The following is a 12,082-nucleotide window of genomic DNA, read 5'->3' as shown; positions in this document are numbered from 1 at the left end:
TAGGAGTGAGATATTTACAGCACCTCAGGGCTTTAAGCGGGATGAATAAACTGGTTGTTCTCTCAAAGGGGCGTGGGCGATATAACTAAGGGCGTGGCCTGAAACACTTAAGTTAGAAATCTCTGCTTAGCATTATGTGCCGCCTGATTGGTATTTGCTCTTCTTTCGGTCTTTGCATCCAGATATTTAAAACAACACGTAACCTACAGCAGACCAGTACAATCGGCTTTGTCAATGGTTATTAATTGCGTAAGATAAATAAGCAACAACAATGACATCTTGGTAAAAAATAGTTACATTTCTGAAAAGATGAGACTGTGAAAGAACTGTAACGAGTCCCTTTAAATATACATCAAAGGCAGTGAAGAATGGTACTGCTGGCAAGTTAATATTTTTTTTTTCACTTGGAGGGTAAGGGCAGTTATAGAGAACTCAAAAGGGACCGTCTCACCACCTGCTTTTTAGAACTGCCGGTGCTGAGCAGCAATGGGACCCAGCCCTCTTAAAGCCCTGCCGCACCTGTTAAATATCGATACCCTAGGGTTCGGAATTTACCAGGTGTGATAAATATCTCATACTATGAGTTTTCTCTGGTGAAATGGGGAATAACATTCAGATTGTGGTGTTATGCGCACCAAAATGTGCAAAATACCACACACCGGTATTAAACAGATGTGTGCATGAGTGTCACAATATACCGGGATACTCGGAATAGAAGGTGGAATGCAAACAAGAGGCATGGAGGTGAGTTCTCAGGGAATGCAATTAAAAACACATTTTCACTTCACCTGCCCCTCCTTACAGTCATATTGGGATAAAGTTTACGAATGTATAGGTCACATTTTCAACATCACTCCTCCCAGGGAATTTTTATATATATTATTAGGCGCCCTGTATCCAGCACTGGTCAATACTAATGATCGACTCTTGATGGACCTCTTGCTCACCCTAGCACGTAAGGTTATATTGTGCAAACGGAAAAATGCTAAAGATGTGTCCTTTAGAATTTGGCAAGATTGGCTGTCCTTCCTAAGAGGTGCAGACAATCCGGCGCTTCATACCTCCCCATGGCGCAAGTCTCACCGGAAACTCTGGAAATCCCTAGATGCCTCATCATTCTCATTCGATTCTCCGTGAATTTAACATATTGTATAATATCTGTAACTACTCTGTACTCCCATCAATATGAACGTATATTTTGATTCAGTTCGATTATTATTGTATTTTATTTCTTTTCTTTCTTATCTTCCTTTATTTCATGTATGTTTTTTCCTTTACTCTTGTGTTTTCTCAATAAAAATGACTTGAATAAAAAAAAAAACACACATTTTCTAATTTATGAATAAGTCGAACTCAAGAAACGGAATTTGTGGTTCATGGAGCTCCAAGTACAAAATGGCTGTAATTCATTGGCCTTTGTTGTGCATTTAAGGAAAGTCAGACTTCATAACAAGGTTTTTTTAGGTAACAGGAAAGCACAAGGAAAAAAACTTTCTATTCAAGAGATGACACATGTAGACATCAAACCCAGACTCAAACACGAGGCAATGCAAATTAAGAGTTGCAAAAAAGATGTTTGATGTTTGGATGGGAATTCGGTACTCACAGGACATATAATTAATCTATTTTCTAAAAATCTAAATAGTTACTCTCTTATTGACCCTGAAATGATTATTTCTTAACTGTTCGTGGCAAACCAGCAGCTCACTAATCATGCTGCTAAGTTCAAATATTACTTGCAAGCATAATGAATATTGCCCTGATGAAGATACCTTAGATCCTGTACAAAATTATGATGATTTTATTTGCCAAGTACAATTGTGAGGAAACATTATAGCAGTTAAACTGACAAGAAATCCACAAGTCAAAGTGCTTTAATTTGACACATCAATATAACGCTGCCTGCTAAGTGTAGAAGTGCGTTAATAAAGAGGTAAGCTCTGCTCTTCGAAAATTAGGCTGTGATGTTGTTTCTGCTTGTATAAAGGTCTAATAGTAAACACGTTGTGATAATATGAGCTTATTCAGTGGCATTAAAATGACTCTTGTGCAGTTTCACTAGAATTGGTTGCTTAGGTCACACTTACATTCTAGTCTCCAGAAATGAGTTCCACTAAAGGGCGTCAATGTCTACTTACAGAGACTGGACAGCCTGGAAAACAGGTAATTGAGTTACACACTCACTTCTGACATCTGTTGTCACCGGTCGGATACATGCTTGAATCTTACCAGAGCCAACTCAGGGCCCGATGTAGGTGAAATAGATTTACCGATTTTCAATTACCGAATTCTACCGATTCGGTAATTAAAAATCGGTAAATCTATGGGGTGGACATGTAGGTATTCCAGATGTGCTGGAATACCAAATCGGATGATTTCGGTATTTACCGATTCGGTAAAATCAGTAATGCCCATTCATTCCTATGGGCTTTGAAGCCCATAGGAATGAATGGGCATTACCGATTCGGTATTTACCGAATCGGTAAATACCGAATTTCACAAGGGTGCAGGGGGTGTCACTTTGACACCCCCAAAACAGGCTCAGGTGCCATGTGGCAGGCATACATGCCCTAAGGGCAGGTCTGCCTGTCACATGGAATAGGTGTGCATGCACACATGTGCATGCACACCGGAATCGGTATTTTACCATCAAATTGGATTTGATGGGAAAATACCGATTCGGTAAGGCCTTTGGGACTCTGAAGAGTCCCACCTACATCTGGGTGGCTCACATTCGGTAAATTTACCGATTTTTTATTTTACCGAATCGGTAAAATTACCGAATTAGTAATTTTACCGATTCGGTAAAATAATGCCCCCTGCATAGCGAACACCTATTTACTGATCGGTAACGGCCGAAAATACCGATTTTCGGCCGTTACCGACCGACCTACATCTGGCCCCAAGTCTTTCAGTTTTCTGAAGTCTTTCAGTTGAAAATCATTATCAATAAGTTGTCTTAATGTAATACCTATTATTTACATGGTTTTGAAATTGGAAAACTGGAGTAAGTATGGCTCTCATTTTCAGTTTCTGAATCTCATAACGCACTGCTTTGACCCAGCAACAGTTTAAATTGTTTTATTTTACAGAGTTTTATATAGCGCAAACTTGACCCGAATCGGGTATCAGAGCGCTTTACATAGCACCAGTTGCATTAGATAAGGACACATTATTTTTTTTTTTTGTTAGGCACAGGGAGATTAAGTGATTTGCCCAGAATCACAGGATGTTCAGCGCCATTGCCGAGACTCGAACCCAATTCCCCAGATTCAAGGTCAACTGCCCTAGCCGTTAGGCCAACTCCTCTTCCCAACAGTTGATTACAGAACTGGTTACCCACTGTTGTGATGCCATTGAGGCCCTCCAGGACAGGCTGGCGGGCCTCCCTGTCAGCACATTGCTGCTTAAAAGCACAGCTGCAGGAAGGGGAAAGAAGGCAGGAAAGGTGGAGGGGTTTGGTCAATAATGGCAGGTGTTTTCTTTTTTACGCTTTGGGACAGGGATGAATGACAGATGCCCTCTTATGTATGTCTCCCACATCAATCCTCTGCCACTCAGTAGCAGTTGAAAGCAGGGACAGATGATTTTAGGGGTCATACATAACATAAAAGTATAGATGGGCAAAAAGTGAGTGAGTAACATCATAGACAACTCGTGCTTTGCACTCGTTTTCTATCTGATGTCACTCAGAACCCCTCAGTGAAAAAATCCCCGTTATCTCTGTTATCCATCAATAATTCTGTATGTTTTTACCATCATGTAGGAACGACGTACCGGCTGGTATTCTTTCTGCATGATGAGTATCATATGAACAAAGTGCATCCCTACCCCAGACCCCATGTTACCGTTTTGTATATGCATTAAGAATGTTTATATGTTTCGTCTTTCTGGATTATCAGGGTTCTTGCACATTATGGGTTACGAATATTTTTAGGAGGAAAGAAAAATAAAAGACTATCTAAGTGAATGTAGAAAGCACGAGAAGCTGGTCATCTCTCACCCAACTGATAATATACATAGGATTATGATTTCATTTGTTTATATCATCTCGGAAAAGCTAAGCATATCCCAAAGTTATAAATGTAGGGTTTTTATTGATTGTGCTCACAACTTCTCCTTCTCTCCCCAAATGAGCCACATATCCACACAAAATGTACTTAACTACAGTTTGCCCCCTAATAGAAACATGTCAACAGAAAACAATTTCATTTTTCTATGGTTAGTTTTCACGATGAATGGTGAAGGTTACTTTGCACATGAGCAAGCATTAAAAGGAACATTTTTAGCTGCTGAAAAGCCCAAAACTAAAAACTGCATCCTACACATGTTTTTCATACATCCTGTGTCTATCTTACTTACCGCCCACAGTGTCAAAGTTTGGAATGCCATGAAGAATCACATAGTGCAGAAAGAGGGGAGTGGCATTCATTTTCACTGATCCGGATAAGAGGCCACTTAGAAAATTAACATATCTGAAAAATGCAATTAAAAGGTAAAAAAAAAAGGAATAAAAGGTACATATTAAATAGTTTTTTATACTTGACTACACGTTGGTTATGGTGGCTCTATATAACGTGTTCTGAAATAAATTGTTTGGATTAATTTCTCAAAGTTTTTTTTCAATATCTCAAACATGATCTTCCGATACCATGGTAATTTATGCAATGCAAATTTGTTGTGTATTCCATTTATTTAAAAGAGTTGCTTTATGTAACAGTTCACGTAGCTATTCTTCAGAGTGCTGTACAGTTCCTCTAACGTCAATCAAGACAAGTCTAAAATAATGGAACGTCTTCAATTGCAACAATTTTTCTGGGTCCTAATTCTTCACCAAATTAAAAGAAGCATTTGCAATGCAATAGGTCTCGCATTAGGAAAGTTTGATGTTTTGGTATTGTAAATTATATTAATTTGTATTTATGTTTTTTAATAGTGAAAATATAGGAATTAATAGTTTTGTATTTTACAATGCCAATAGTTGTAATTTTTTTAATGTGACACCTTTTGCAATTGTAATACAATATGTGTTGTTTGTATGTGACTTATATGTATTGATATTACAAATAACAATGGCTTCTAATGAAATGTATGAATTAATTTTTAAATAAAAGTTATTGTAATGTATAATGGTAATTGGTAAAACTTTTGCAAATAACTTGGTAGACTTGTATTTAGAGGGTGGAGTTTGATTGTGGTTTTGTTTTTTGAGTCTTGTTTGATGGTGGATTTGGAGGGTGGAGGGTGTGTTGGTGTTGGAGGGTGGATTTGGAGGGTAATTTTGTAGGGTGGATTTGGAGGGTGGAGTGCTGAGTGTTGCTTTGGTGGTGCCGAGTAGTTTTGTGGTGGTTCTGAGTTGTGCTGTGGTGGTGCTGACTGATGCTGTGTGGTGCTTAGTGGTGCTGTGGTGGTGCTGAGTGATACTGTGGTTGTTCTGAGTGATAATGTGGTGGTGGTTAGTGGTGCTGTGATGGTGCTGGGTGGTGTTGATTGAATTTGTGGTGGTTGTGCTTGGTGCTGTGGTGGTCCTGAGTGAAGCTGTGGTGGTGCTGAGTGGTGCTGTGGTTGTTTTGAGTGAAGCTGTGGTAATTTTGAGTGGTGCTGTGGTGGTCCTGAGTGATGCTGTGGAGGTGCGGAGTGGTGCTGTGGTGGTTTAGGGTGAAGCTGTAGTGGTTATGAGTGATGCAGTGGTGGTGTTATGGTGGTTCTGGGTGGTGTTGAGTGGTGCTGGGCTTGTGCTGAGTGGTGCTGTGGTGTTGCAGAGTGACAATGTGGTGGTACAGAGTGGTGCTGTGGTGGTGCTGTGGTGGTGCTGAGTGGTGCTGTGGTGGTGCTGATTGATAATGTCTTGGTTCCGATTGATGCTGGGGTTGCACCGAGTGATGCTGGGGTTGCACCGAGTGATGCTGGGGTTGTGCTGAGTGACGCTGGGGTTGCGCTGAGTGACGCTGGGGTTGCGCTGAGTGACGCTGGGGTTGCGCTGCTGGGGTTGCGCTGAGTGATGCTGGGATTGCGCTGAGTGACGCTGGGGTTGCGCTGAGTGACGCTGGGGTTGCGCTGAGTGACGCTGGGGTTGCGCTGAGTGACGCTGGGGTTGCGCTGAGTGACGCTGGGGTTGCGCTGAGTGACGCTGGGGTTGCGCTGAGTGACGCTGGGGTTGCGCTGAGTGATATTGGGGTTGCGCTGAGTGACGCTGGGGTTGCGCTGAGTGACGCTGGGGTTGCGCTGCTGGGGTTGCGCTGAGTGATGCTGGTGTTGCGCTGAGTGATGCTGGGGTTGCGCTGAGTGACGCTGGGGTTGCCCTGAGTGACGCTGGGGTTGCCCTGAGTGACGCTGGGGTTGCCCTGAGTGACGCTGGGGTTGCCCTGAGTGACGCTGGGGTTGCCCTGAGTGACGCTGGGGTTGCGCTTAGTGACGCTGGGGTTGCGCTGAGTGATGCTGGGGTTGCGCTGAGTGATGCTGGGGTTGCGCTGAGTGATGCTGGGGTTGTGCTGAGTGATGCTGGGGTTGCGCTGAGTGATGCTGGGGTTGCGCTGAGTGATGCAGGGGTTGCGCTGAGTGATGCAGGGGTTGCGCTGAGTGATGCTGGGGTTGCAAGGTGAAAAAAAACTAGTCTAACAGAGGACAGGCGGGCACAAAAAGCGAGTCTAACAGAGGGCAGAAAGGCAGAAAAACAAGGGAATGGAATAGCGAGACCTAAAAAGTTCATGGGTGAGAGTTGATCTGAGTGCGTAGGGTAGGTGTATCGCCATTATCATGGAGGGTGGGGTAGGTAGGTGATGCAGGACTTGAGGACATGTGTACGGGATGCCCAGTGGACCATGTGGTAGTGATGTAGTTCGTAATTTCAAGAACGAATGAAAATATATAACTGGTGTAGGCCCCAGGGTAGCTTTAGTATAGTTTTGAAAATCAATACAAGCGACAGGCTTCAATGAGTGACAGTTATATTGGACCAAGGCTCGTCCCTGTCCCCACTTTTGTTTAATTTGTACTTACGACCCTTGTTATTTTCATTAAAAAAGTTTAGAGCCTTAATTTTTAACTATGCAGACGATCTGCAACTGATCTTCTGTCTGGACTCCCCTGGCGCTGCCACCGAATTTCGGGAGGTCATGGTTCACATTCAGAGATGGATGGGCCTAAATCATCTGAAACTCAACCCAGGCAAAACTGAACTGATTTTGCCTGGGAAGAGTGAACTGTATTGGGGACCACACTTCTGGCCTCCAGAAATGGGAGATCCTCCAGCTAAATCCCAAACAGTTAAGAGCTTAGGTATCACTTTCAATGAAGATCTTTCGCTCAAAAGCCAGGTAGGGACTGTGGTATCTGCAAGTTTCTTCCAACTTCGCAAGATTAAGAAGATTGCCCACCATTTTAACCCACCCTGCTCTGATTCAGGTCATCATTGCTCTTGTGCTGTCCCGTTTGGATTGCTCCAATAGTTTATATCTGGGTCTACCGGCGGGGCAGCTCAAGAGACTCCAACTGGTTCAGAACCAAGCGGCCAGGTTGATCTGTAAAATTCCTAAGTGGCAGTCTATTAGACCTGGACTGGCCAGTCTCCACTGGCTGCCTGTAGCACAGAGAGCAGCATTTAAAGCGGGATGCATTATCTTCAGGGCTCTACAAGGTAAGGGCCCTGGATTCATTAGCAGCCTGCTTGTCAGTTACACTCCCTCCCGTGCTCTCCGTTCTGGCCAAAAGAATTTGTTAGTCGTGCCCCGGATCAGGAAACAACGCCAGGGAGGAGGATCTTTCCACTTCCTAGCTTCCTCCCTGTGGAACTCCTTGCCACTGCCACTAAGACTCCACGAAGATCTGTTAGCCTTTAGACAGGCTTTTTAAACCTGGCTCTTTAAGCAAGCTTATCCTTAGTTAAATTTTCTTTCTTTCTGTCACATGTTATGTTTTGCTAGTCTTCCACAGCGCCATGAAGCCTACGGGCGTACGTGCGCTTAATAAATTTAATTTAACATAACATAACATAACATAACTAACGTTTATTTTAGTGGCTGGCTTCTAGGATTGATTGCGTCAATCACTCGGGTTGAAACAGCCTGCGGAAGGGACCAACAACACCCTTTTGGCAGGCATGGGACGAGACAGGCTGGGCAGTGCTTATGAAAGGAGTAGTTTTACGGCACTTCGACGCGCCCCGCCCCCTCGCTATCAGCAGCCTGAATTAGGAAATACCCGCAGACGGAAATGGCTTAGTGGGACTTAAAATTATTCTTCAGACCAATAAATGTTGGCGGCGGATGTTGGTTGCACCAATTCTTAATGTGCCTGTGTTATGCAAGGGTTATTGCAGGATCCGTAGTCTGGCCCTAACAAGCTAATGCCATTAGGATAAGGGGGCTGGCCCAAGAGGCTGGACATGAAGCAATCTGCATCCCGACCTCCCCCGGGACGTGGGAGACTCCGCGGAGCCAGCTTTAATTACATTTCTCAGTCCTGTGCCTCGTTAGTGACACTGGTATCAGCCAATCAGAGACGTCTTATTCAGCACTGAAGGCATTATCCAACCCTTTGCAGCGTGACTGTGGTATACCCCAATCCGAGATGTCTCATTGAGCAAAATGAGTATATGCCCCCTTGGGCGTGCAGTGGCAAAACAAACCACGTTTAAGAATTAAAGCGCACCAACGATGATTGAACGTGTCCCTGTAGAACACCCATGGGAAATCGTTCAATTATAAACAAATTACAAAGAAGTATGTGCAGCTAAATAAAATGTTTTCATGCAGTGTCTGACTTACTTCCTACTATGCATACAGTGCACAGAGAATTACAAATAATATGCGGAAATAAGCACGTCTTCAGTGCACAGGGAAATGGTCAAATTCAGGAGATGAGATGTAACAGCGCAAGTTTAGTTTTCTTAGCATTTTTTACGAGATCCAGAGCGCGCCTGAGACCCGGGCACTGTCGAATCTGTGCCTTTGATGCACTTTGCCCGTTTCAAAGTCCAGTTAGCCAGTTGCAAATGGTTGCTGCGGCTACAGTTGTGTCATGGTGTTTAAAAGAATGGACAATAAATGAGCAGCGCTACTTAACATCAGTAACCCGGACAAAGATGCAGGTGTGAAGTGAGGCCGAGCCCGCTGGGGGAAGCAACAGATGGCTTTGGTGTGGACGCTGGATGGAAAGCGCGTGCAGTAGAGGCGGAGCGGATCCCTTTGAAGTGACGGTTAGAGTTGCATTAGGAAAGCTAAACCAGTAGGCGGATGCGCGTTCATGATCACATGCACTTGTGGAAATCCGCCGGCTGGTTTAGCTTTCCTGATGCAACCCTATAATTCTCGCTATTCATTCCTTGCGGAATGGAATAGCGAGGCCTAAAAAGGCTGTTTTTGATTTTTTTCATTCTGATGAAATTATTTCTCAAAAACATGTCATAAAATAGGTCATGTTGAGAGCTCCTCAAATATTGCCATGGGAGAAAAAAGATCTACAGAACTATTATACTCACCAGAAGACATTTTATAGTTATTTATCACATTCAAACGTATAAAGGATACACCATAGTCAAACAGCCATTTTACTTTCTCTATTATTATAATAGCACAACTAGAAACATACAGTTTTTACTTTGCTAAACAGAAACAGATCCTTTTAGTGTAGATATGCCCCCCGAGACACCATCCAGCCAGAGCCAATTCTGGCCAATCTTGATACATTGGAGAAGTGTGGCTCACTGGTTAGAGGCGGCAGACCCTAAAGCAGAGATCAGGCCCGGGACCAGGGTTCAATTCCAAATGCGGCAGGGTCTAGGATCAATGTCCGCAGACTCGATAATTCTCGCTTCAGCGCCTTCTCTAATCATGGGCCCCACGCTGCAACTCTGGGCAATAGCTTGCTTAATCTCCACAACGGCCCCACCAGCGCTGGGATGCCTGGTACAGGGAGAGCCAGGAAGGGTTCCACAGCATAAGCGCCGAGATACCCTCATGGGTGATTCAGCGCTATATAAATCAATAACTAACTAACTATAACTATAACTACACAGTCTGTAGATCTACTCACTTGCTCATTCACAGATATTGTTCTTTTAAGTAACACATAGTTTTTTTAAACATCTAGATGGTGCATCAACGATCTTTATATCACACATGCACACTGTGACTACAAAGCAGACAATTGAGCCTTCTCAACCGTCCACTGGTTGCAGCCGCTTGTGTTCTGCACCATTGTTTTGAAGGAAGATTATATTTTTTCACATGGAGCTGGGAATACAATATATGGACTGGGTCTGCATGCAACAGTTGACAAGTCTCTCACATGTGAAGGATTGCTAATGCGTAAATGAAAGACAGTTGCTGCACAGATGTTGTGGCTCAGTAACCAATATTACAGATGTGCAGCAGCGGCCGCCTAGCAGACAACCTGGAGGAGCAATGTCTACTTTTTTTGTCTAACTCTCTGTAGCAGTGGGTCCTTGCAGTGTTTGCCTCTACTATCGAGGGTAAGCTGAAAAAATGAGAGAGCAATATAACACAAGCAAGAAGTCTCACCTTTAAAATGCGAGCACTCAGCTACTGGGCTTGCCAGTGTTTGTTTGCAAAGCATCATTGAAAAAAGTAAAAGAAAATAACAAAAATACTTATCTAAGGTATCTCAAAACTGAACATGAACATTGAATTCAATGTTTTCAATCATTTTAAACAGCATGTTTGTTTTTCCAATTTCATGCAGGAAACAACAATTTAAAAAGCATGAATCCGCTTTAAAAGAACACAGAAGGTTATCTGGAGGTACTTAAAAGAACATAAAAACTTTCTGAGGAAGTGTCAGAATTTAAAGGAAAATCCTCGCCATTTACTTTCCACATGACTAGGAACAGGAACAAATGCTCCACCTATTTAGCACTAAACAGCAGCCAGGGGAGCAGGTTTATTAGCGTCCTGGAGAAGGGGCCGATTTCCAGTATACTTCTGGCTTAAACATAGGCTGAGTGGGTGCAGAAGTCTTCCCCTCCCCCAGTGCCATAAATGCTGCTTTCATGCAACATGTGGTAGGCAGAAGATAAAAGAAAAGCAACATTACAAAGTTTGCTATATAATCAAAACTGGAAAAATGTGAGTGTTGCTGTGCTTTTACAATTGAGCTAGGAACAAGAATGAAGGGTGGCAGAGGTGTGATGGGGGAGAGAGCAAGAAAACACATGAACTTCTATGAAGTGTTGAAAGAATTAGAAAAAGGTAGTTTCCAATTGTGAGCCATGAATAATTTAAGTCAGCCATCCAAAAGAATGGTAAATAAGCTATGCTATGGAGAGGGTAAATACTAGAAGAAGGACAACTTTTGAATAAGAAGCAGGCAAAAGAGATAGACAAGAATTCCAACAAATGATATGCAATGGGCTTAACCAAAATTTACTGCAAGTAGTTTTATTGTGCACAATGGGTTTCAACAACAGACCGCTGAAAGCTGTTTGCAGATGAGACATAAAAACGAGAATTAGGAGCTCAATAAGCAACCATCTGAAGACATCCAGAAATACAGTTCAAGGTTGTAAAACATACTTGGATAGCTGAGATCCCACAATGGGAATTTGCTGCTTCTAGTGCTCCTGAAGGGATGCCAGAGATATAATCTCGACAAAATAAAAAAAAGTACTTTTTATCAGAGAAAACAGACATGCTTACTGTATTCACAAACCAGCCCTTATATTACCTTAGTTAAGTAAATACAACACTACGTTCAAACTACCACAGAACAGAAGGCGACTCAGAACCCCACCTATAAGAAGGGGCATGAAGGGGTAAAAGACAACCTACACATGCCACAAGTGGTAAGAAAATTAGGCCGCAGTAGCCTACCTGGCCATTTTCTAAGCAAAGGCCCACGGCCTCCTCTACAGGAATGCAAATGTCAGGAAGTGGATTGTGAGTTTGGAGGGGAGGTATATTTCTATGTTTCGCACTTCGGAGTGGTACACAAACTTCAAATGTCAGAAAGTTGTTGGAAAGTGAAGGAATCCGAGTGAAGTCCCATTGCATGACCCATGCCCATGGGACCATCTTTAAGGGAACTTGATAGGAGCAAGGTTGACATGCATGGGCTTTTATTAACC

At 43.1% G+C, this 12,082-nt stretch overlaps 1 protein-coding gene across 6 annotated transcripts in view; it reads right to left on the bottom strand.

The window, feature by feature from the left end:
• TNS3 (tensin 3) overlaps positions 1–12,082 on the bottom strand; it is an 838,360-nt gene that overhangs the window by 283,501 nt on the left and 542,777 nt on the right. For all 6 annotated transcript variants that reach the window (XM_086964904.1, XM_086964903.1, XM_086964909.1 and 3 more), the window contains one exon: positions 4,363–4,475. In XM_086964904.1, coding sequence (XP_086821030.1) covers positions 4,363–4,475 — 113 coding nt within the window. The remainder of the gene's footprint in view (positions 1–4,362; positions 4,476–12,082) is intronic.

Source organism: Lissotriton vulgaris, chromosome 4_1 (assembly GCF_964263255.1).
Source record: "Lissotriton vulgaris chromosome 4_1, aLisVul1.2, whole genome shotgun sequence".
Lineage (NCBI taxonomy): Eukaryota > Metazoa > Chordata > Amphibia > Caudata > Salamandridae > Lissotriton > Lissotriton vulgaris.
Note: the sequence above shows the minus strand (reverse complement) of the source record. Positions and strands in the feature narration are given on the sequence as shown.